Source organism: Triticum aestivum, chromosome 4A (genome assembly GCF_018294505.1).
Source record: "Triticum aestivum cultivar Chinese Spring chromosome 4A, IWGSC CS RefSeq v2.1, whole genome shotgun sequence".
Classification (NCBI taxonomy): domain Eukaryota; kingdom Viridiplantae; phylum Streptophyta; class Magnoliopsida; order Poales; family Poaceae; genus Triticum; species Triticum aestivum.
In genome coordinates this window covers 704,604,996-704,628,081 of record NC_057803.1, presented here as the reverse complement: position 1 = coordinate 704,628,081, position 23,086 = coordinate 704,604,996, and the positions used below count along the sequence as shown (strand labels likewise).

The 23,086-nt window shown below is 49.6% G+C and overlaps 2 protein-coding genes across 3 annotated transcripts; both read left to right on the top strand.

Annotated features, from left to right (window-relative positions):
• The first annotated feature begins 3,863 nt into the window (after positions 1-3,863).
• Positions 3,864-7,376, top strand: LOC123083237 (uncharacterized). 2 transcript variants are annotated; one of them, XR_006439253.1, is made up of 2 exons: positions 3,864-4,675; positions 5,891-5,987. XR_006439253.1 is itself a non-coding variant. In XM_044505324.1 (2 exons), exons 1-2 carry the CDS (start codon positions 4,290-4,292, stop codon positions 7,355-7,357), a joined length of 426 nt encoding a protein of 141 aa, XP_044361259.1. In that variant the 5' UTR covers positions 3,928-4,289; the 3' UTR covers positions 7,358-7,376. The 2 variants fall into 2 exon arrangements, 1 of the variants encoding a protein (XP_044361259.1); XM_044505324.1 differs by lacking the exon at positions 5,891-5,987 and adding an exon at positions 7,318-7,376 and having other exon boundaries at positions 3,928-4,675.
• A 4,717-nt stretch (positions 7,377-12,093) lies between these two features.
• On the top strand, positions 12,094-15,518 carry LOC123083236 (uncharacterized). The gene is made up of 2 exons (XM_044505323.1): positions 12,094-12,821; positions 15,460-15,518. The coding sequence occupies exons 1-2, from the start codon at positions 12,436-12,438 to the stop codon at positions 15,497-15,499; spliced, it is 426 nt and encodes a 141-aa protein (XP_044361258.1). The 5' UTR covers positions 12,094-12,435; the 3' UTR covers positions 15,500-15,518.
• Positions 15,519-23,086: the final 7,568 nt, after the last annotated feature.

The window sequence follows — 23,086 nt, the reverse complement described above, 5'->3', positions numbered from 1 at the left end:
CAGGTGGCAGGGCTGTGGCTAGCTGGGCCTTTCGGCCCGGGGGGAAGGGGGGGGGTTCTTGTTTTTCCCTTTCTTTTTTTCGTTTGTGTTCTGTTTTATTTAATTTGGGAATTTAAGTAATTTATAAATTTGTATCATCTACACCATAATTGCCTATGCCATATTTGGCATTGTCCGAACATTTTTGTTTCAATTTTTGAAAACTTCATTTGTTGACATTAATTTGAATTTGAATTTTGAAACGGTTTTTGAATTAACTCGAGATTAACTACAGTGACAGAGGTGACGTGGCACCATTAACATGAGATTACTGTAGCATGATTATCCGGGCGTTACAAATCTCCTCCACTACAAGAAATCTCGTCCCGAGATTTAGGAGGTAGCAGGAAAGAGTGCGGGGTATTCATCACGCAGACGATCCTCTCATTCCCAGGTGGCTTCATCTTCAGAATGGTGTGACCACTGAACTTTGAGGAACTTGATCGCCTTCTGGCGTGTGCGGCGTTCAGCTTGGTCGAGAATGCGGACCGGATGCTCTTTATAGGAGAGGTCCTGTTGCAATTCGAGCACTTCATGATCCACTGCTCGGATTGGGTCCTTGAAGCAGCGACGGAGCTGTGACACGTGGAACACATCGTGAACCTGAGAAAGGTTCGACGGAAGCTCCAGTTGATATGCCACTTTTCCACGCCTTTCCAAAATAGTGAATGGGCCAATATAGCGAGGAGCTAGCTTGCCCTTGATCCCGAAGCGGTGAGCACCCTTCATTGGTGTAACTCGAAGATAGGCCTTCTCGCCAGGTTGATAGACCATGTCTTTATGATGACGGTCATACTGACTCTTCTGACGTGACTGAGCAGTCTTGAGATGCTCGCGAATAATGCGGACTTGTTCTTCGGCATGTTGGATAATATCCGGACCGAAGAGTGGACGTTCCCCAGTTTCTGACCAATTCAGAGGGGTTCGGCACTTCCGTCCATATAACACTTCAAAGGGGGCCATCTTCAGACTAGCTTGATAGCTATTATTATAAGAGAACTCAGCATACGGGAGAGATTCCTCCCATTTCTTGCCGAAGGAAATAAACCAAGCTCGAAGCATGTCTTCGAGAATTTGGTTGACACGTTCAACTTGCCCTTGCGACTGCGGATGAAACGCAGTACTGAATGACAGATGAGTTCCCATAGCTTCTTGGAAACTTGCCCAGAATCTTGAAGTGAATAAGCTGCCACGGTCCGAACTGATAACCAGTGGAATACCGTGAAGCGAAACAATTCTGGACATATAGAGACTTGCAAGCTGACTAGCAGTGATCGTTTCTTTGACCGCCAGAAAATGTGCCACTTCAGAAAGCCGGTCAATGATGACAAGAATAGCATCATTACCTTTCTGCGATTTGGGAAATCCAGTGACGAAGTCCATCTCGACATGGTCCCATTTCCATTCAGGAATAGAGATAGGTTGCAGAGTTCCAGCAGGCGTTTGATGTTCTGCTTTGATACGACGGCAAATGTCACATTCAGCAATATAACGAGCAATGTCTTGTTTCATGTTAGACCACCAGAATCTCTGGCGGATGTCTTGGTACATCTTTGTACTACCAGGATGGATACATAGAGGCGTATCATGAGCTTCTTTCATAACCTCCTGTGTCATATTCAGGTTTTCCTTCTTACACGACACCACTAGGCGGCCTTTGAAGTACAAGGCGCCATCATCAGCAATAGTGAAGAATGATGGCTTTCCTTCTTTGAGGTCGCACTTAATCTTGTGGACTTCAGAGTCATATCCCTGTAATGTCTTGATGGAGCTCACGAGATCGGGTTCGACAACCAGGGTATAGAGGGAACCCTGGGAAACAACACGGAGATTCATCTTGCGAGACTCCTCAGGAGGGGGAGCGAGTGCACCCGGAGGAACAATATGGAGGTTCAGCTTTCTGAATTCTTCAACAAGTGAGGGCTGAACTTTGTGAATCTGGAGGTGGTTGCAGTAAGACTTGCGGCTCAAGGCATCAGCCATTACATTAGCCTTGCCTGGTGTATAGAAAATACCCAAGTCAAAGTCTGCAACAATCTCCATCCATCTCTGCTGACGGAGGTTCAGGTCTGGCTGAGTAAACAGATACTTCAGACTTTGGTGGTCGGTGAAGATCTCGCAACGATTACCGAGAAGGTAATGTCGCCACTGTTTTAGTGCATGGATAATAGCAGCAAGCTCGAGGTCGTGAACTGGGTAGTTCTCTTCGTGAGGGCGCAATTGTCGAGAGGCATAGGCAATCACTTTGCGCTCCTGCATTAGGACACAGCCTAATCCTTGATGGGAAGCGTCGCAGTAAATGACGAAGTCCTTCTTAGTATCGGGTGGAGCTAGTACTGGGGCAGAAGTCAACTTGTCTTTGAGTGCCTGGAAGCTTTCCTGACATTTGTCTGTCCATTGGAACTTGACGCCCTTATGCAATAGGTTAGTCAGGGGCTTGGCGATCTTGGAGAAGTTCTCGACGAATCGACGGCAATAGCTGGCGAGACCGAGAAAACTTCTGACTTGCTTGACGTTCTTCGGAGGAGTCCAATCAAGAATAGCCTGAACTCGTTCAGGGTTGACGGCAATACCATCCTTAGAGATGACATGCCCGAGATAGGTTACTTTGGGAAGCCAGAATTCACATTTGGAGAACTTGGCATAAAGTTGATGCTCTCATAGCTTTTCCAGCACAAGACGAAGATGTTCAGCATGTTCCTCTTCGTTCTTGGAAAATACCAGAATATCATCCAGATAAACCACGACAAACTTGTCGAGGTAATCCATGAATATATAGTTCATCAGGCGAGAGAAGGTGGCTGGAGCATTGGTTAAGCCGAAAGACATGACGGTGTACTCGTAGGAACCATATCGAGTCACAAAGGCAGTCATTGGGATATGCTCTTCACGAAGGATCTGGTGGTAACCCAACCTCAAGTCGAGTTTGGAGAACACTGACGAACCAGCCAGTTGATCATACAAATCATTGATCCGAGGAAGGGGATACTTGTTCTGAATGGTAGCTTGGTTTATAGGACGGTAGTCTTGGACCAATCGGTTTGTCCCATCCTTCTTCTTGACAAAGAGAGAAGGTGCTCCCCAAGGAGAGCAACTTGGGCGAATGAAACCACTGCGAAGAGACTTGTCAATTTCCTCCTTAAGCTCAAGGAGTTCATGCGGCGGCATCTTGTAGGGTCGCTTGGCTATAGGAGTGGTGCCTGGTTTCAAGTCGATGACGAATTCGATAGCTCTAGCAGGGGGAATCCCTGGGAGTTCTTCAGGAAAGACGTCTAGGAATTCACGCACGACGGAAATGTTTTCAATGCCCTCGAGTGGTGCAGCGTTCAATGCATTCAATGCATAGAGCCTTGCCTCGGCATTCTGAACGAGACGAGCATCGTAGCTAATTATTTCATCAGAAGAGTGTAGCAGATGGACGGTCTTAGTGGCGCAAACGATAGAAGCAGTATGCGCCTTTAACCAATCCATTCCCAGAATGAGGTCAATGTTAGACGACTTCAGGATAATGGGCGAGGCGCGAAATTCCAACCCTTCGATTTCCACAGGGACGTCGATGCCAACCATGGAGGTCTGACATTGTCCCGCGGGGGTTTTTACCACTACTGAAGTGTTCATCTGCTCACATTTAACATCGTGCTTGTATGCAAAATCTTCTGACATGAATGAATGCAATTGTGACGCCCGGATAGTTACGCCACAGTAACCCTCCGCTAATGATGCCACATCACCTCGAGTACTGTGGCTAATCTCGCATTAGTTCGAAACCGATTTGAATTCAATTTAAAAATCAGGCAAACAACAAAAGTTTTCAAAGACTAAAACTAAAATGTTCGGGTTGTGCCAAATAATGCATAGGTAATTATGTTGGTCAAACCACACCTTTATAAAATGTTTAAACACTCTAAAAGGAATAAAATAGCAGCATTAATAATTATATAAATGCTTTTAAAATGACAAACAATTTCAAAACTATTTTATTTCAGTGCTAAGTTGTTTGTGGCTGTGGTATAAATTGTAACATCTATTTTGGGTGCCACTTTAGTATTTTTACAAAAACTAAAAATAAAAGAGAACAAAAAAGAAAGAAACAACAGGAAAATACAATACAAAAAAAAGAGAGAAAGGCCTCCCTGGCCAACTGGGCCAGACGGCCCAACTGGCCGACCCACCTGAGTACAATACCAGCCCACTCCCACTTATCCCCTTCCCCTCGCTACAGGGACGATGGAGGGGTGTGGCAGCCATCCATGGCGCCAGGGACATGCGTGGCGGCCATCCCCGACCTCCCCGACGCCTATAAGCCACCCCCGCGTCACCGGCGCCCAACCCTAGTTTTGCTCGCCCCCATCTCCCTCTGCCTCCCTCCTCAGATCCCCCTCCTTCTTGATCTCCGCCATGGACGCGTCGTCGGCGTAGCCGTCGCCGATGGCCTCCTCGCTGCCAGAGACAACGCCAGGGGCACCTTCTTCGTCGCCTACTTCGACTACATGGGCGAGATCGAGCCGGAAGCCACCGGGACACCCGCTGCTTCCCCGTCCTCAACCTCCATCCGTCTCGGTCGCCGCCGCCGTTGCCAACACCGGCCACCTCTGCTGCTCCTAAGCCACTCAACGGGCCTCCTTGTGCCTGCTCGGTGAGCACATCCTCTTCCCTCCCATTCTTGCGCCGTAGGCCGCCGTCCCCGAGCTCGTCCGAGCTGCCGCGTACGCGTACGTGCGTGCGTGCTGTGGCTGCTTCTATGCACGCGCGCCGGCCTCGCCGTGGTCTAGTGCTACTTCGCCTGCTACTGCTCCAGCGCCGCCCCGTACGGCGCTCGCCGACCCGCCACACGCGCGTCACCACGCCCGCACGCACCAGCCCTGCCCTTGATCGTGCCCGTAGTCGCCGCGACCGTGCCGCCTGCGCCCAACGCCCCTGGCCTCTGCTGCTGCTCACGCCGCGGCATGCTGCTCGCCTGAGCTCCTGCGCCCGCCCACCACACGCACCGCACGCACCAGGCGCCCGTGCTGCTCGCTGCAGCTCTGCCTGCTGCTATGCTACACGGGTACAGTAACATTCAGTTACTGTAGCTAGTGCTAGCTTTTCTAATTTGACATTATCTGACCCTCTGTACAGCCTCTAAACAACGTCTAACCAGCGGTTAACATGGGTAAAAATAATATGAGTAGAAAGCATACATGACAAACTCCATTTTATCCCACTGGACCAAATCCTTTTGATGTATGGTTTAATTCCTACAAAAATCACAAATTCCAATGTTCTGTTAATAGAAAGCTGAAAACAGCTTTAATTTCATAGCTACTTTAGAGCTGTTAATGATCAATCAAATGGACTCTAACAGAGTTGAAGGTGCTACTATCTTATAGACCACAGAAAAATGCTGCATATTGATATAAGGCACAAAATCATAGGAGTTATAGATCAATAGTTGTAGTGTTTTGAAAACAGCCAAGTAATGTTTAAAACTGTCGAATTCTCAGACTTAGCAAAATTTCAGGGTTTTCCGAATATTGTTTTAATCTTCAAAAAAACATATAAAATAATCCGTAGCTCGGATGAAAAAGTTTTATACATGAAAGTTACTCAGAACGACGAGACGAATCCGGTTACACCCTCCGTTCGTCCGCCACACACTCCTAGCATAGCGAACACACAACTTTTCCCCTCCGGTTCATCTGCCCGAAAACGCGAAACACCGGGAATACTTTCCCGGATGTTTCCCCCCTTCGCCGGTACCACCTAGTATCACGTTAGGTCACTCTAGACCGCGTATTGCCATGTTACGCTTTGTGATGCTTTGATTGCTCTGTTATTTATTGTGTTCCCCTCCATTACTTCTTTCCGGTAGACCCCGAGACTGCCGGCGACCCCAGTTCGACTACGGTGTTGACGATCCCTCCTTGCCAGAGCAACCAGGCAAGTCCCCCCCCCCCTTTGATCACCAGATATCGCCTATTCTTCTCTATACTGCTTGCATTAGAGTAGTGTAGCATGTTACTGTTCGGTTACTCCTATTTTGTTGCATAGCCTGTCATTGTTGCTACAGTCATTGATACCTTACCCGCAACCCTAAATTCTTAGTATAGGATGCTAGTTTATCATCATTGGCCCTACACTCTTGTCCGTCTGCCATGCTATACTACTGGGCTGTGATCACTTCGGGAGGTGATCACGGGCATATACTATATACTTTACACTGTTACAATACCTGTGATACTGTTCGGAGATGGGGGCTGAAGGGGCAGGTGGCTCCATCCAGGTAGTGGTGGGCCTGAGTTCCCGACGGCCCCCGACTGTTACTTTGTGGCGGAGCGACAGGGCAGGTTGAGACCACCTAGGAGACAGGTGGGCCTGGCCTTGTTCGGCATTCGCGGATACTTAACACGCTTAACGAGATCTTGGTATTTGATCTGAGTCTGGCTACTGGCCTATACGCACTAACCATCTACGCGGGAGTAGTTATGGGTATCCCGACGTCGTGGTATCAGCCGAGGCTCTTCAGACGTCAGCGACGGAGCGGCGCGCGCCGGATTGGAACGTAAGCCAGCTCTTGTATTAAGGGGGCTAGTTCTGCTTCCGGCCGCCCACGCAACATGCAGGTGTGCTATGGGCGATGGGCCCAGACCCCTGTGCGCTTAGGTTTAGACCGGCGTGCTGGCCTCTCTGTTTTGCCTAGGTGGGGCTGCGACGTGTTGATCTTCCGCGGCCGGGCATGACCCAGGAAAGTGTGTCCGGCCAAATGGGATCAAGCGTGTTGGGTTATGTGGTGCACCCCTGCAGGGAAGTTAATCTACTCGAATAGCCGTGATCTTCAGTAACAGGACGACTTGGAGTTGTACCTTGACCTTATGACAACTAGAACCGGATACTTAATAAAACACACCCTTCCAAGTTCCACAGACAACCCGGTGATCGCTTTTCTACAGGGCGACGAGGAGAGGATCGCCGGGTAGGATTATGCTATGCGATGCGACTGGAGATGCTACTTGGAGATGCTATTTGGAGATGCTATTTGGAGATGCTACTTGGAGGACTTCAATCTACCCTCTTCTACATGCTGTAAGGCGGAGGCTGCCAGAAGCGTAGTCTTCGACAGGATTAGCTATCCCCCTCTTATTCTGGCATTCTGCAGTTCAGTCCACTGATATGGCCTCCTTACACATATACCCATGCATATGTAGTGTAGCTCCTTGCTTGCGAGTACTTTGGATGAGTACTCACGGTTGCTTTTCTCCCTCTTTTCCCCTTTCCCTTCTACCTGGTTGTCGCAACCAGATGCTGGAGCCCTGGAGCCAGACGCCACCGTCGACGATGATTCCTACTACACTGGAGGTGCCTACTACTACGTGCAGGCCGCTGACGACGACCTGGAGTAGTTTAGGAGGATCCCAGGCAGGAGGCCTGCGCCTCTTTCGATCTGTATCCCAGTTTGTGCTAGCCTTCTTAAGGCAAACTTGTTTAACTTATGTCTGTACTCAGATATTGTTGCTTCCGCTGACTCGTCTATGATCGAGCACTTGTATTCGAGCCCTCGAGGCCCCTGGCTTGTATTATGATGCTTGTATGACTTATTTATGTTCTAGAGTTGTGTTGTGATATCTTCCCGTGAGTCCCTGATCTTGATCGTACACATTTGCGTGCATGATTAGTGTACGATTGAATCGGGGGCGTCACAAGTTGGTATCAGAGCCGACTGCCTGTAGGAATCCCCCTTCCACACTCCTTGGCCGAAGTCGAGTCTAGACTTTACAAAACTTTTACTAACTTGGTTGTGTGGCCCATGGGCCCACGTCGCCATTGGGTGGTATTAGGATCTTTTATTCCTTGACCTATACTCTGGGACTCTGACATCTCTTCTATTCGGGTTAAATGAATTTTACTAAATCTAACATTAGGATCTCGTTAACATTTTCACCCGGAGAGCCCCTTATTACTAATGATCGTCTGCTGCACCAGAAGACCCTGAAGATACTCTCCGCTGTTAACCCGAGAACTTGTGTTCATCGACCGCAAACCCTTATGGATAACTACTTGCATTTGTTATTCTTACATCCATCCCCAGTGGTCTTGTTATTACAAGATACCCTGAAAAACTCGTCGTGGTTTCGGTAATCCCTTGAGCTTACTGCCTTGCTGTTCTTGTCACTTGAATACCCCTACGGTTAATTCTCGCATTTATCGAGTATCCGCCCATCCCCCAGTTGTTCATGTGTTACACAAAAGTCTTCGAAATACCACTCGATATTCCGAAAATCCTCAGCAACCTATTGCTCTGGAATTTCTTGTTTGCTTTCATTATGATTAATCCCATAAGTATAGAAATCTTATTGACATTCCTTGTCATTATCATTTTGAGTCTGTTGACTCAATATGTTTGCGAATACACACAATCATCATTGATCCTTATAAATTACTTTCCGGCTGAGCTGCCATTCTTTTTACTGGAATTGGTTCTCGACCAATCCAATTGTCTTTGATTGTACCCTACGGCTATTCAACTTATCCACCCCTAATCAGAGCATTGCTTCTGATCCCTTGATTTGGAAATCATAATTCCTTTGCATTTGACAATTGAGTTAGTCAGTTGTTTCTATAATCTGCTTCCTCTAGTTGAGTACCGATGCTCACGTCAGATCCCTTGTGGACCACCAGATCCTTTGCTGGATTTTATCTGACAACGCCCTTCATATTCAATAAACTTGTGAGCCTTTTCTCGGATACATAATGCCTTTGGTAAATTGTATCATCTGCTTTCTCAACCATGCTCTGCCTTCGAGCTTGAGTTAATTACTTCTAAAAGATTCTGGTATAGGATTCTAAGATGCCCCGATGGGTTGAACCTATGCCTTCCTTAATATGTGTGAACTCGAAAGTTTTCACGAGTCGTACTCTTCTGGTATTTTGCCAGATAAAATTTCAACGCTATAACGTCATCGAAAGCGAGAAGTGAATGAAAGGGTATGCATTGGAGAAGTGGGGGTCGACCTTGAACTTGTGTTCATGCCCATGGACGCGATATATATCCTATCATGAAAGCTTCTTGTAACAATAACTATTTCCTCGATAACTAACCTATGGTATCTGTGAATTGATCCCTTGCAACCGTGGTTCCGGCCATGATTGTTCTTCTTTGATCTCATTTCTCGGACAAGTTAAAACAATTGTCTTCTATGGATCAATACACCAGTCCAACCTTTACTTTGATCTTGTGTCGAGTATTACCCCCCTGGTATCTCGAGATTATCATGGAACTGCATAACTTTTTATGAGTTCTTCATCAAGTGCTACCTTCCCACTGATTCCAATTTTCCGCGGGCTCTGTGTTACTGAACACTCGGAGACACCGATAACTGAACCAAGACCGCTCTACGGTTCAACAACTCTTCAGTAAGCTTCTATAAGTACGAGTTTGTACCCGGTCACGCCATTCCTAGCCTGTTTGGCTATATCATTGTCGTGACGATTCTAACTGTGCTACCTGGTCCTTATTCTCAGAGCACCAATTTTCGACGATGAACTAACCTTACGTCGATTTTCCTCGTCATACCCCTTCACCTTAAACAACAAGCTTGAGTTCGAGTTTGTGTCGTAGCCATGGTTCCAATGACTTTTGGCTTCATCATTCCTTTGACTTGATGTCGTCGCTGATTGATTACTTCTTCATGAAATCTGTCGACAAATGTGTCGTGATCCTCATCAACCTTATGAGTTCTTCCAGGATATCAATTGAATTCATGATGAGAAATACCATCCTTGTCCCTCGATGATTTGAGTTATCATCGGCAACATTCTTGCCTTCCCCCCCCCCCCCCCAACACAAACTTGTTCACAATTTGTGTTGTACCTTGGTTTCCTTGCTATCCCGCAAATTGTTCTTCTTTACCTTAGAGTATTACCGTCCTTTATGTCAAGAATGTTCTGAGATTTGTTCCCCCTCTTGAGAATTCTTGACATCGAAATACTTCTCACCATCACCATTCTTTCTTGGTCCCCGTGTTAATTCCAACAAGTGAATGGTGTTGTTTGTATTCTTTCCTTCTAGCAACCCTATTGCTTTGAAGTTAATGGTCGGTCGTTCATTCTTAGACTATTGATTATTGAATCATCATTCCGGCATTGGTCGTGCAACTCAGCCCATATTCCCGGTGCACCTCTCATCCAATGTTTAACTGTGTATGTTCTCCTCGAGCATACACCATTTTCTCATTTGATCCGACAAATGTTATCTCCTTGTTCACATAATTGTGGAAATCCATCTTTTGGAAATCTCGATGAATTGCCGTTGAGTTCACCAGACACCTCCTTGTCCTCTCCTTGGGTTAATGATGAACTCTTGTTAACGGAAATCCCTTCATAGTTCATTTCCCCGAGAATCTTACAATGTCGTCTCGTCAATTTGCGTTGCACCTTTTCTTCTCAGGAATCCTAAGTCTGAGGTATCCTGACACCAATCGGATCTGAATCTCGGTCGGATATGATGGTTGGGACAACTTTCCAAGAGTTATGATGATGATCCTTTGATGACCCGGTAACATGATGTCATGCCTAGCACCCCCCCCCCCTCGGCTGGAGGACCTATCATTATAGATTCCTTTTCAGCAAGGTTATCCGTTCATCCATGAGGAAATTGTAAGACTTATTCTACTAGTTATTCCTGATGGATCCTTCGTGTTTCCAAAGTCTGATCTTCACCTGAAGACCATGTCAATGCTATCTCGAAGCATGTCAATGGTACTCCGATTTTCAACAGGAACATTTGAAGCACGATGCTAAATTTTATTTATCAATTATCCAAACACCGCTGTATGGGTATTGTCATCAAATTCCTCTCCCCTTACCTAAACGGTTTCTACTTTTTATCCTGTCATGGATATCATGCTCCGCTTGTCCTTGGAAGGGATATACCCTTGAAATATGTGTTTAAACACATTTTTCTTTCCATTGTTATGTTTAACCTTCTTGAGGTTTATATGATTTAAGCAGTAATAAGTCACTGCTTTAGTAAGCACCTCGGTGTACAATTCTGACAGCAAGACCCTGTTAGTATTATTGATGACATTCCGGTATCCACCGATGGACGAGAACCTTGCCTAATGGTCCGCCTCGTTCAACGAGCAGGAAAATGGTTCTCTTCGTCCCTCGCCCTTGGTACCGATGTTGTTGCCGACATAACTGACATGGTACCCTCTGTTATGCCTTGCTTTCGTGACCATGCAAAATGGCAGCCCCCTTTCTACTTTAAACCACATGGTGGGCCCATAACCCACAATTCCGCAGGATCGAAACCTGACTCTCCTGCACCCCCTGTTCCCAAGGTTGTTCCTCGCGTGTGGCCTCATATGTAATTCACGAGCCATCTTCCGAGGGATCATCAAATCTGTTGCCGAACGCAATACTTATTCCCGTTGCTCTGAACCCCTTTCGCACTCTGCTTCAGGCAATGAACGATTGCCTATCCGCTTGAAACTTCTTATTGCACTGTCTTACTTTGCTCTCGATGTGTGTCATTTGTTCAACTCGAGAGATACTCATATGTTCATTCTTGGGATACCCCCACCTGAATTTCCCTTATAACCTCCTATCATTGCAGCGCTGCCCCTTACCTATTTGTAAGTACGTTGGAGTTCCCAAAGAAAAGGATGCCGACTTCACCATGATGACCTGAAGCAAAGAAATAAGGACATCAACGAGGAGGATCAATTACTTCAGGAAGAGCAACCAAGACCGAGAACACTCGTTAGAATTTTCGTAACCCAATCCCTCCCCCCTTAGTCCCCCTCTTAAATCTCGGGACGAGATTTCTTATAGTGGAGGAGAACTGTGACGCCCGGATAGTTACGCCACAGTAACCCTCCGCTAATGATGCCACATCACCTCGAGTACTGTGGCTAATCTCGCATTAGTTCGAAACCGATTTGAATTCAATTTAAAAATCAGGCAAACAACAAAAGTTTTCAAAGACTAAAACTAAAATGTTCGGGTTGTGCCAAATAATGCATAGGTAATTATGTTGGTCAAACCACACCTTTATAAAATGTTTAAACACTCTAAAAGGAATAAAATAGCAGCATTAATAATTATATAAATGCTTTTAAAATGACAAACAATTTCAAAACTATTTTATTTCAGTGCTAAGTTGTTTGTGGCTGTGGTATAAATTGTAACATCTATTTTGGGTGCCACTTTAGTATTTTTACAAAAACTAAAAATAAAAGAGAACAAAAAAGAAAGAAACAACAGGAAAATACAATACAAAAAAAAGAGAGAAAGGCCTCCCTGGCCAACTGGGCCAGACGGCCCAACTGGCCGACCCACCTGAGTACAATACCAGCCCACTCCCACTTATCCCCTTCCCCTCGCTACAGGGACGATGGAGGGGTGTGGCAGCCATCCATGGCGCCAGGGACATGCGTGGCGGCCATCCCCGACCTCCCCGACGCCTATAAGCCACCCCCGCGTCACCGGCGCCCAACCCTAGTTTTGCTCGCCCCCATCTCCCTCTGCCTCCCTCCTCAGATCCCCCTCCTTCTTGATCTCCGCCATGGACGCGTCGTCGGCGTAGCCGTCGCCGATGGCCTCCTCGCTGCCAGAGACCACGCCAGGGGCACCGTCTTCGTCGCCTACTTCGACTACATGGGCGAGATCGAGCCGGAAGCCACCGGGACACCCGCTGCTTCCCCGTCCTCAACCTCCATCCGTCTCGGTCGCCGCCGCCGTTGCCAACACCGGCCACCTCTGCTGCTCCTAAGCCACTCAACGGGCCTCCTTGTGCCTGCTCGGTGAGCACATCCTCTTCCCTCCCATTCTTGCGCCGTAGGCCGCCGTCCCCGAGCTCGTCCGAGCTGCCGCGTACGCGTACGTGCGTGCGTGCTGTGGCTGCTTCTATGCACGCGCGCCGGCCTCGCCGTGGTCTAGTGCTACTTCGCCTGCTACTGCTCCAGCGCCGCCCCATACGGCGCTCGCCGACCCGCCACACGCGCGTCACCACGCCCGCACGCACCAGCCCTGCCCTTGATCGTGCCCGTAGTCGCCGCGACCGTGCCGCCTGCGCCCAACGCCCCTGGCCTCTGCTGCTGCTCACGCCGCGGCATGCTGCTCGCCTGAGCTCCTGCGCCCGCCCACCACACGCACCGCACGCACCAGGCGCCCGTGCTGCTCGCTGCAGCTCTGCCTGGTGCTATGCTACACGGGTACAGTAACATTCAGTTACTGTAGCTAGTGCTAGCTTTTCTAATTTGACATTATCCGACCCTCTGTACAGCCTCTAAACAACGTCTAACCAGCGGTTAACATGGGTAAAAATAATATGAGTAGAAAGCATACATGACAAACTCCATTTTATCCCACTGGACCAAATCCTTTTGATGTATGGTTTAATTCCTACAAAAATCACAAATTCCAATGTTCTGTTAATAGAAAGCTGAAAACAGCTTTAATTTCATAGCTACTTTAGAGCTGTTAATGATCAATCAAATGGACTCTAACAGAGTTGAAGGTGCTACTATCTTATAGACCACAGAAAAATGCTGCATATTGATATAAGGCACAAAATCATAGGAGTTATAGATCAATAGTTGTAGTGTTTTGAAAACAGCCAAGTAATGTTTAAAACTGTCGAATTCTCAGACTTAGCAAAATTTCAGGGTTTTCCGAATATTGTTTTAATCTTCAAAAAAACATATAAAATAATCCGTAGCTCGGATGAAAAAGTTTTATACATGAAAGTTACTCAGAACGACGAGACGAATCCGGTTACACCCTCCGTTCGTCCGCCACACACTCCTAGCATAGCGAACACACAACTTTTCCCCTCCGGTTCATCTGCCCGAAAACGCGAAACACCGGGAATACTTTCCCGGATGTTTCCCCCCTTCGCCGGTACCACCTAGTATCACGTTAGGTCACTCTAGACCGTGTATTGCCATGTTACGCTTTGTGATGCTTTGATTGCTCTGTTATTTATTGTGTTCCCCTCCATTACTTCTTTCCGGTAGACCCCGAGACTGCCGGCGACCCCAGTTCGACTACGGTGTTGACGATCCCTCCTTGCCAGAGCAACCAGGCAAGCCCCCCCCTTTGATCACCAGATATCGCCTATTCTTCTCTATACTGCTTGCATTAGAGTAGTGTAGCATGTTACTGTTCGGTTACTCCTATTTTGTTGCATAGCCTGTCATTGTTGCTACAGTCATTGATACCTTACCCGCAACCCTAAATGCTTAGTATAGGATGCTAGTTTATCATCATTGGCCCTACACTCTTGTCCGTCTGCCATGCTATACTACTGGGCTGTGATCACTTCGGGAGGTGATCACGGGCATATACTATATACTTTACACTGTTACAATACCTGTGATACTGTTCGGAGATGGGGGCTGAAGGGGCAGGTGGCTCCATCCAGGTAGTGGTGGGCCTGAGTTCCCGACGGCCCCCGACTGTTACTTTGTGGCGGAGCGACAGGGCAGGTTGAGACCACCTAGGAGACAGGTGGGCCTGGCCTTGTTCGGCATTCGCGGATACTTAACACGCTTAACGAGATCTTGGTATTTGATCTGAGTCTGGCTACTGGCCTATACGCACTAACCATCTACGCGGGAGTAGTTATGGGTATCCCGACGTCGTGGTATCAGCCGAAGCTCTTCAGACGTCAGCGACGGAGCGGCGCGCGCCGGATTGGAACGTAAGCCTGCTCTTGTATTAAGGGGGCTAGTTCTGCTTCCGGCCGCCCACGCAACGTGCAGGTGTGCTATGGGCGATGGGCCCAGACCCCTGTGCGCTTAGGTTTAGACCGGCGTGCTGGCCTCTCTGTTTTGCCTAGGTGGGGCTGCGACGTGTTGATCTTCCGCGGCCGGGCATGACCCAGGAAAGTGTGTCCGGCCAAATGGGATCAAGCGTGTTGGGTTATGTGGTGCACCCCTGCAGGGAAGTTAATCTATTCGAATAGCCGTGATCTTCGGTAACAGGACGACTTGGAGTTGTACCTTGACCTTATGACAACTAGAACCGGATACTTAATAAAACACACCCTTCCAAGTTCCACAGACAACCCGGTGATCGCTTTTCTACAGGGCGACGAGGAGAGGATCGCCGGGTAGGATTATGCTATGCGATGCTACTGGAGATGCTACTTGGAGATGCTATTTGGAGATGCTATTTGGAGATGCTACTTGGAGGACTTCAATCTACCCTCTTCTACATGCTGTAAGGCGGAGGCTGCCAGAAGCGTAGTCTTCGACAGGATTAGCTATCCCCCTCTTATTCTGGCATTCTGCAGTTCAGTCCACTGATATGGCCTCCTTACACATATACCCATGCATATGTAGTGTAGCTCCTTGCTTGCGAGTACTTTGGATGAGTACTCACGGTTGCTTTTCTCCCTCTTTTCCCCTTTCCCTTCTACCTGGTTGTCGCAACCAGATGCTGGAGCCCTGGAGCCAGACGCCACCGTCGACGATGATTCCTACTACACTGGAGGTGCCTACTACTACGTGCAGGCCGCTGACGACGACCTGGAGTAGTTTAGGAGGATCCCAGGCAGGAGGCCTGCGCCTCTTTCGATCTGTATCCCAGTTTGTGCTAGCCTTCTTAAGGCAAACTTGTTTAACTTATGTCTGTACTCAGATATTGTTGCTTCCGCTGACTCGTCTATGATCGAGCACTTGTATTCGAGCCCTCGAGGCCCCTGGCTTGTATTATGATGCTTGTATGACTTATTTATGTTCTAGAGTTGTGTTGTGATATCTTCCCGTGAGTCCCTGATCTTGATCGTACACATTTGCGTGCATGATTAGTGTACGATTGAATCGGGGGCGTCACAGCAATGCACCTGTATCAAATAAAACGGATGCTGGTACTGAATTTACGAGGAGTGTACCCATCACAGTAGCAGGCTGCTCTTGGGCTTCGTTCAAATCAACGTGATTGGCATGAACACGACCATAAGACTTGGCATTGTTGTTGCGGGGCGGGTTGCTTCCACGACCAGCTGCTGGAAGGGCCAGTTGATTTTGGTTCTGATTCTGATAGCTGTTCCTGGCAAGGTGACCTGGTTGACCACACTTGTAGCACAGACCATTATTGGGAGTGGGAACAGGTGCTCCGGGTGGTGGAGCTGGAAGCCTTGGCTGCCTAGTTGGAGCAGTAGGCAGACGAGGTGCAGCATAAGACTGCCTTGGGGCAGGTGCATTTGGACGGTACATGCTGTTCGGGATCCATATCTTACGCTTCTGCGAGGGCGGGCCCGAAGATGAGCCCGTGTCACGGTTGCGCCTTTGAGAGCTCTGGTGTTCCTGCAGACCAGTCTCGACATTGATGGCCTTATTCACCAAGGTGGCGAAATCGGCAAAATCATGCACCAGAAGTGCGACCTTGATGTCAGCTTGAAGGCCGTCACGGAACTTCTCCTGTCTACGTGCATCAGTTGCAATGTCTTCTTCAGCATAGCGGGATAAGTCTAGAAATTCCCGCTGATAAGCTTCCACAGTTTTGTTGCCCTGGGTGAGGTTGCGGAACTCACGCTTCTTTATGTCCATGATCCCCTGAGGAATGAAGCGGGCACGGAAGGCAGCTTGAAAGTCTGGCCAGGTGATGATTGTCCCAACTGGCAGAGTACGCCTGTGGTTGTCCCACCATTGAGCTGCGGGTCCCTTCAGAAAGAAGGAAGCAAAGGTGACATAGCGGGCAGGGGCTACTTCAGCAGACTCCATCTCATAGGTGATGTCACGGAGCCAGTCATCAGCATCCAGCGGCTGAGTTGAGCTGCGGTACACGGTTGGGTTGAGGTGCATGAAATCCTGCAGAGTCACTTGGGCTGGCTGCTCGTTCATATTGGGACGAGGGAACTGAGCCATCACATTCTCCATGAACTGGCGATTCATCTCGAGCTGTTGGACCATACCAGCCATGTACTCAGGCGGTGGTGGGGCGTTGCCGCCACGACCACGGCCAGCTGGTCTAACCATCCTGCTAATATATAACAGGGGTAGTTCAGCATTGAGAAATTTGCATAGACAAGAATCATTCATGATGAAACAAGCATAATGAAAGGGAGCACGACAGATACCACATAGTAGTTGGCATAACTTACAAAAGGGATCGGACATAGAGTTCAGTACACAGAGTTCAGTACACAGAGTTCAGTACATAGACTAAGTCATCATAGGCGGCACGCAGGCTCGCGAATGCATCTAATACTAATGAGCAAGACTACACCAGTCCCATGAGGTACTATGAAGGTAGCTGTAGCCTGACAGCTGGTAGTGAGGCAACGGATAGTCCTCCACGTCAGTGGCCTGGGGGCCGCGGATACTCTGGTGTAGAACCCGACGCTCAGGTGGCAGAAGAGGACCAAGTGTGGGAGAGTAGCCTCCCACCTCTGGCCAACCGACACCGTGGGGCATCACGGTCCTGGCTGGGTAGATCGCAGAACGCGGCAGCTGTCCAGACCGGACAAAGGGGTGCAACAGCGTCAGAGCCCTATAAAGGTGCTGACGAGTGGTGTACAACTCGTGGCGAAGAGCTCTATTATCTCGGTCCAGCCCATCAGCATGCAGAACCAGGCACTGATGGTGGAAGGGCTCTCGGGTGACGGTGGAGTAGGCGGCAGTGTAGTTTCCCTCCGCACCAACGTCAGATGCGATAGGAATGTGCCTGAAAGGGGATGTGTCCAACGCCTGATACTCTCCACGAAGACGTGTCAGAGCAGCATGAGCAGCATCGTGGACTGCCATCTCGATGGTCACTCCAATACCATGAGCGGTGTGCAGCACGGTAGTGGACTCATACTCCCGAGAGTAGAGGTGGACGATGGCACGGTACTGCTCCTGGTTAAAGTCCTGGTACTCCTCGTAGACGGTGTACTCAGGGTGCCAGCGATAACCCAGATAGGTCATCATCTCAGCTAGCACAGCAGGTGATCCTGAGACACCAATGGCCGCAGTGTGGCGCACGACCTGCCTCGTGGGTTCCATCTGAAAACAAAGATGTTTCAATGGAGTGAAATGACAATATGGGCACTATTCAAAATACTATCCCACAGAATAACTATGGCTTATCCAACTTTGGGGTGTACGTGGTAACGGGATCCTAATGTCAGAGTTAGTAAATTCGTTTAACCCGAGTAGAAGAGAGTTCAGAGCCCCGGAGTAAAGGTCGAGAAGTAAAAGATCCTAACACCACCCAAATGGCGACGTGGGCCTGTAAGGCACACAGCCAAGTTAGTAAAAGTTTTGTAGTGACTAGACTCGACTTCGGCCAAGGAGTGTGGAAGGGGGATTCCTACAGGCAGTCGGCTCTGATACCAACTTGTGACGCCCCTGATTCAATCATACACTAATCATGCACGCAAAAGTGTACGATCAAGATCAGGGACTCACGGGAAGATATCACAACACATCTCTAAAAACATAAATAAGTCATACAAGCATCATAATACAAGCTAGGGGCCTCGAGGGCTCGAATACAAGTGCTCGATCATAGACGAGTCAGCGGAAGCAACAATATCTGAGTACAGACATAAGTAACAAGTTGCCATAGATGGCTAACACAAACTGGGATACAGATCGAAAGAGGCACAGGCCTCCTACCTGGGATCCTCCTAACTACTCCTGGTCGTCGTCAGCAGGCTGCATGTAGTAGTAGGCACCTCCAGAGTAGTAGTCGTCGTCGACGAAGGTGGCGACTGGATCCTGGGCTCCAACGTCTGGTTGCGGCATCCGAGAAGAAGAGGAAAACGAGGGAAAAGAGGGAACAAAGCAACCGTGAGTACTCATCCAAAGTACTCGCAAGCAAGGAGCTACACTACATATGCATGGGTATATGTGTAAGGAGGCAATATGAGTGGACTAAACTGCAGAATGCCAGAATAAGAGGGGGATAGCTAGTCCTATCGAAGACTACGCTTCTGGCAGCCTCCGTCTTGCAGCATATAGAAGAGAGTAGATTGAAGTCCTCCAAGTAGCATCTCCAAGTAGCATCTCCAAGTAGCATCGCATAGCATAATCCAATCCGGCGATCCTCTCCTCGTCGCCCTGTTAGAGAGCGATCACCGGGTTGTATCTGGCACTTGGAAGGGAGTGTTTTATTAAGTATCCGGTTCTAGTTGTCATAAGGTCAAGGTACAACTCCAAATCGTCCTGTTACCGAAGATCACGGCTATTCGAATAGATTAACTTCCCTGCAGGGGTGCACCACATAACCCAACACGCTCGATCCCATTTGGCCGGACACACTTTCCCGGGTCATGCCCGGCCTCGGAAGATCAACACGTCGCAGCCCCACCTAGGCACAACGGAGAGCTCAGCCCGCCGGTCTAAACCTAAGCGCACAGGGGTCTGGGCCCATCGCCCTTAGCACACCTGCATGTTGCGTACGCGGCCGGTGAGCAGACCTAGCAACCTCCATTACAAAGGAAGTTGCGTTAACTCAGTCCAACCCGGCGCGCGCCGCTCAGTCGCTGACATCACGAAGGCTTCGGCTGATACCACGACGCCGGGATACCCATAACTACTCCCGCATAGATGGTTAGTGCGTATAGACCAAATGGCCAGACTCAGATCAAATACCAAGATCTCGTTAAGCGTGTTAAGTATCCGCGAACGCCGAACAGGGCCAGGCCCACCTGTCTCCTAGGTGGTCTCAACCTGCCCTGTCGCTCCGCCACAAAGATCCACACAGAGGGCCGTCGGGACAAAGGTCCTTTCAGCCCCCAATCCGTGAATCACTCGCGAGTACTCTTCGAGCTGACCCAAGTTTAGTCACCATCTGTATAGTATGTATGTATGTATAAGATATACCCGTGATCACCTCCCGAGTGATCACGGCCCAATAGTATAGCAAGGCAGACTGACCAGAATGTAGGGCCAATGGTGATAAACTAGCATCCTATACTAAGCATTCAGGATTGCGGGTAAGGAATCAATGACTGTAGCAACAATGACAGGCTATGCATCAGAATAGGATTAACGGAAAGTAGTAACATGCTACACCACTCTAATGCAAGAAGTATAGAGGAGAATAGGCGATATCTGGTGATCAGGGGGGGGGGGGCTTGCCTGGTTGCTCTGGCAAGAAGGAGGGGTCGTCAACTCCGTAGTCGAACTGGGCAGCAGCAGCATCGGTCTCGTGGTCTACCGGAGAGAAGAGGGGGAAGAAACAATGAATACAATGCAAACAAATGCATGACATGACAAGTAACGATGCTAGGTGTGCCCAATCACAGTAGTAGGTGATACTGACGAAGGGGGGAAACATCCGGGAAAGTATTCCCGGTGTTTCACGTTTTCGGACAGATGAACCGGAGGGGGAAAGTTGCGTGTTTGATATGTTAGGGGTGTGTGGTGGACGAACGGGTTGCGCATCCGGGTTCGTCTCGTCGTTCTAAGCAACTTTCATGTAGAAAGTATTTTCATCCGAGTTACGGATTCAAAGATATGATTTTCTAAAGATTTAAATCATTTTCAAGAATTTAATTAATTATTTAAATCCAACATTATCCAGAATAGTAAATGATGACGTCTGCATGACATCAGAGTGATGTCAGCATGTCAACTGGTCAGTTGACGAGTCAAACCAGACAGGTGGGTCCAGTGGGACCCACATGTCATTGACAGGGTACTAACAGAGTTTTAAAACAAACTAAATAGGCTAATTAGTGGGTGGGGCCCAGTAGTCAGGGAGAGATTAGTGTTTAATTAACTATTTAATTAATTAGCAAGTTATCTATTTATTTTTATTCGTTTATGACATGGGGCCCGCATGTCAGTGGCAGTAGCTGCCACGTCAACAGTTGACTGGGTCAACCCAGTCAACTAGGACCCACAGGGCCCACTGGCAGTGGCCCTGGGCCCCAGGCCAACCACGTAGGCGACGGCCGGCGTTTAGCCGCCGGGGACGTCAGAACGCGGCGGGGGCACCCGGGCCTCGTCGGGATTTCGCTACACGGCGCCGTTCGGCACGCAGCTTGGTCTAATCGAACGGCCACTCGATGCCGCGTCGAGTGGGGGTGGTGGGATGGCCGTAGTGGCCCGTTGATGAAGTAGCGGCCCCATAGGGGCCATAGGCCACCCATCCGGCAGGGACGGGCGCCGCCCCGTAGGGGCCTGCGGGCGGGAGTGGAGCAGCCCCGTACGGGCCGTAGGCTGCCGATCCAGTGGGGACGGGCGCCGCCCCGTAGGGGCCTGCGGGCGGGAGTGGAGCAGCCCCGTGGGGGCCGTAGGTGGCCGATCCCATCCACGGACCGGTGTACGAAGGATCCCCGGGGGCCGGCGGAGGCGCGGCCGGTGACGACGGCGGTGGCTGATCCGAGGAGGCGCCTACCATCGAAGATTGGCCGGTGTAGACCGAAACCAGGGGACGCGAGGAGAGGAACGGCGACGCAGGCGCCGTGACAGAAGCCGGCGCGACAGCGGCGACGGAGTTGGGCGCGATCGCGGTGGCGGAGGCGGCGGCGGCAGCAGCAGCGGAAGACATAGGACCGGTTAGGGTTGATACCATGTAAGACTTAGGGTTTTGGGAAACTGCACTACACCCGTTAAGGATGTGGCTATCTCATATATATAAGGGGTACACCAAGGTATACGATACAATATACAAGACATATACAGAAGCTATATGTAAATACAGTCTAACAATCCTCAGCACATAACAAGTTTCTTGAAGAAAGCGGGTTGAAGCCTTGAAGGATCATATCTTTTGTTTAGAGAAGAGGCTGGCGCCCGGCTTCATAACTCAGACAACACGAAAATAAACAAAGAAAAAGATCCCGCATGATACAAGGGTGCCCAGAAGCAGCAACCAAGTCCAAAAAGCAAAGACATGAGATCTAGGTACCCTCAAACATGATCGAGGGACCGATGCTGCAGAGAGGGCCAAGTGGCGAAGGAGGCCAGCCGTCGACAACAGCTATGTCTTCACCATCATCACCATCGCCTGGACGTCCGACATAACAATGCGAACTTTTCCCATCACCGAAGGAGCCCTCTGCTCCTCGCCCTGGCTCGAAACACGCCGAACCATCAGATGCTGGAATGCTCACCTCCCTTGAGCGTAGATGGACACTGCCAGCAAGACCGGGAAGGAAGGCCTTCGAACACAACCACCTTGCCTGACCTAATTCCTCGAGAGAGCACCATTGTCAAACCACGGAACCGTCACATGAAGAGAAGAAGCTACCATTCATGAACCCATCATAGCGGCCAGAAAAATGGAACCTTGCTCAAGAGACGGAGCCTCCAAGGAGGGAACCACATCATGGCACTGCCACCACCCGTTCTAGAATGTAAGAGACCATGATTTTCACCCAGAGCCCAAGGTGGACGGAGGCCACCCAAGATGACACCACCAGGGACGGAAACAACACACAAGAGCGTCGCTATCCTCCGCACCGACACAGTCGGGCGGGGCTTTCACTCTGGAGGTAAACCCCGCCACCCATATCCATCCACCAAGGCCGACCAAGGAGAGATGCAGACGACGACCGGATCATAACGGGGTAGAAGTGAAGATGACACCCGCCTGGCGGACGCCTCCCTAGTGAGCCACGTCGCCGTCCACACAGTCGAGGGAACAAATGAGCATCGCGCAACGCCATGCGCCGGAATGGTGCTGCCGTGCCCACCATCCAGAGTCGCCGCTCCGGCTACCGAGGAGATCAACCCTCACCCACCACCGACTTGGCGGTGGACCGCAAGCACGCAGTTGGCCGCCCCTGTTGCCGCACTAACTCAACTCCGCCTCTCACAGGCAGCCAAAGATTGAACCTTGCCCCACCCGAAGATGAATCATCACTGAGATATTTGCTGCAGTGCACCAAAAAGGAGCAGCCACAAGGGCCAACACCGACGAAGGAAGGTCCATGCCCATGGGAACCACCGAGGCCTGCTTGATCCAGCGGCGGCCGTGAACCCCATCCACGACCGTCAGCCCCCACGCGAGGAGCCGCACCACCAAGTCTTGATGGTCGTGACCCACGCCATGCCCGCGCCCGCCTATGGCCGTGCCGCGCGCCCCAGGCAAGTCCACGGTCGTTGAGGAGTACCTCGCTAAC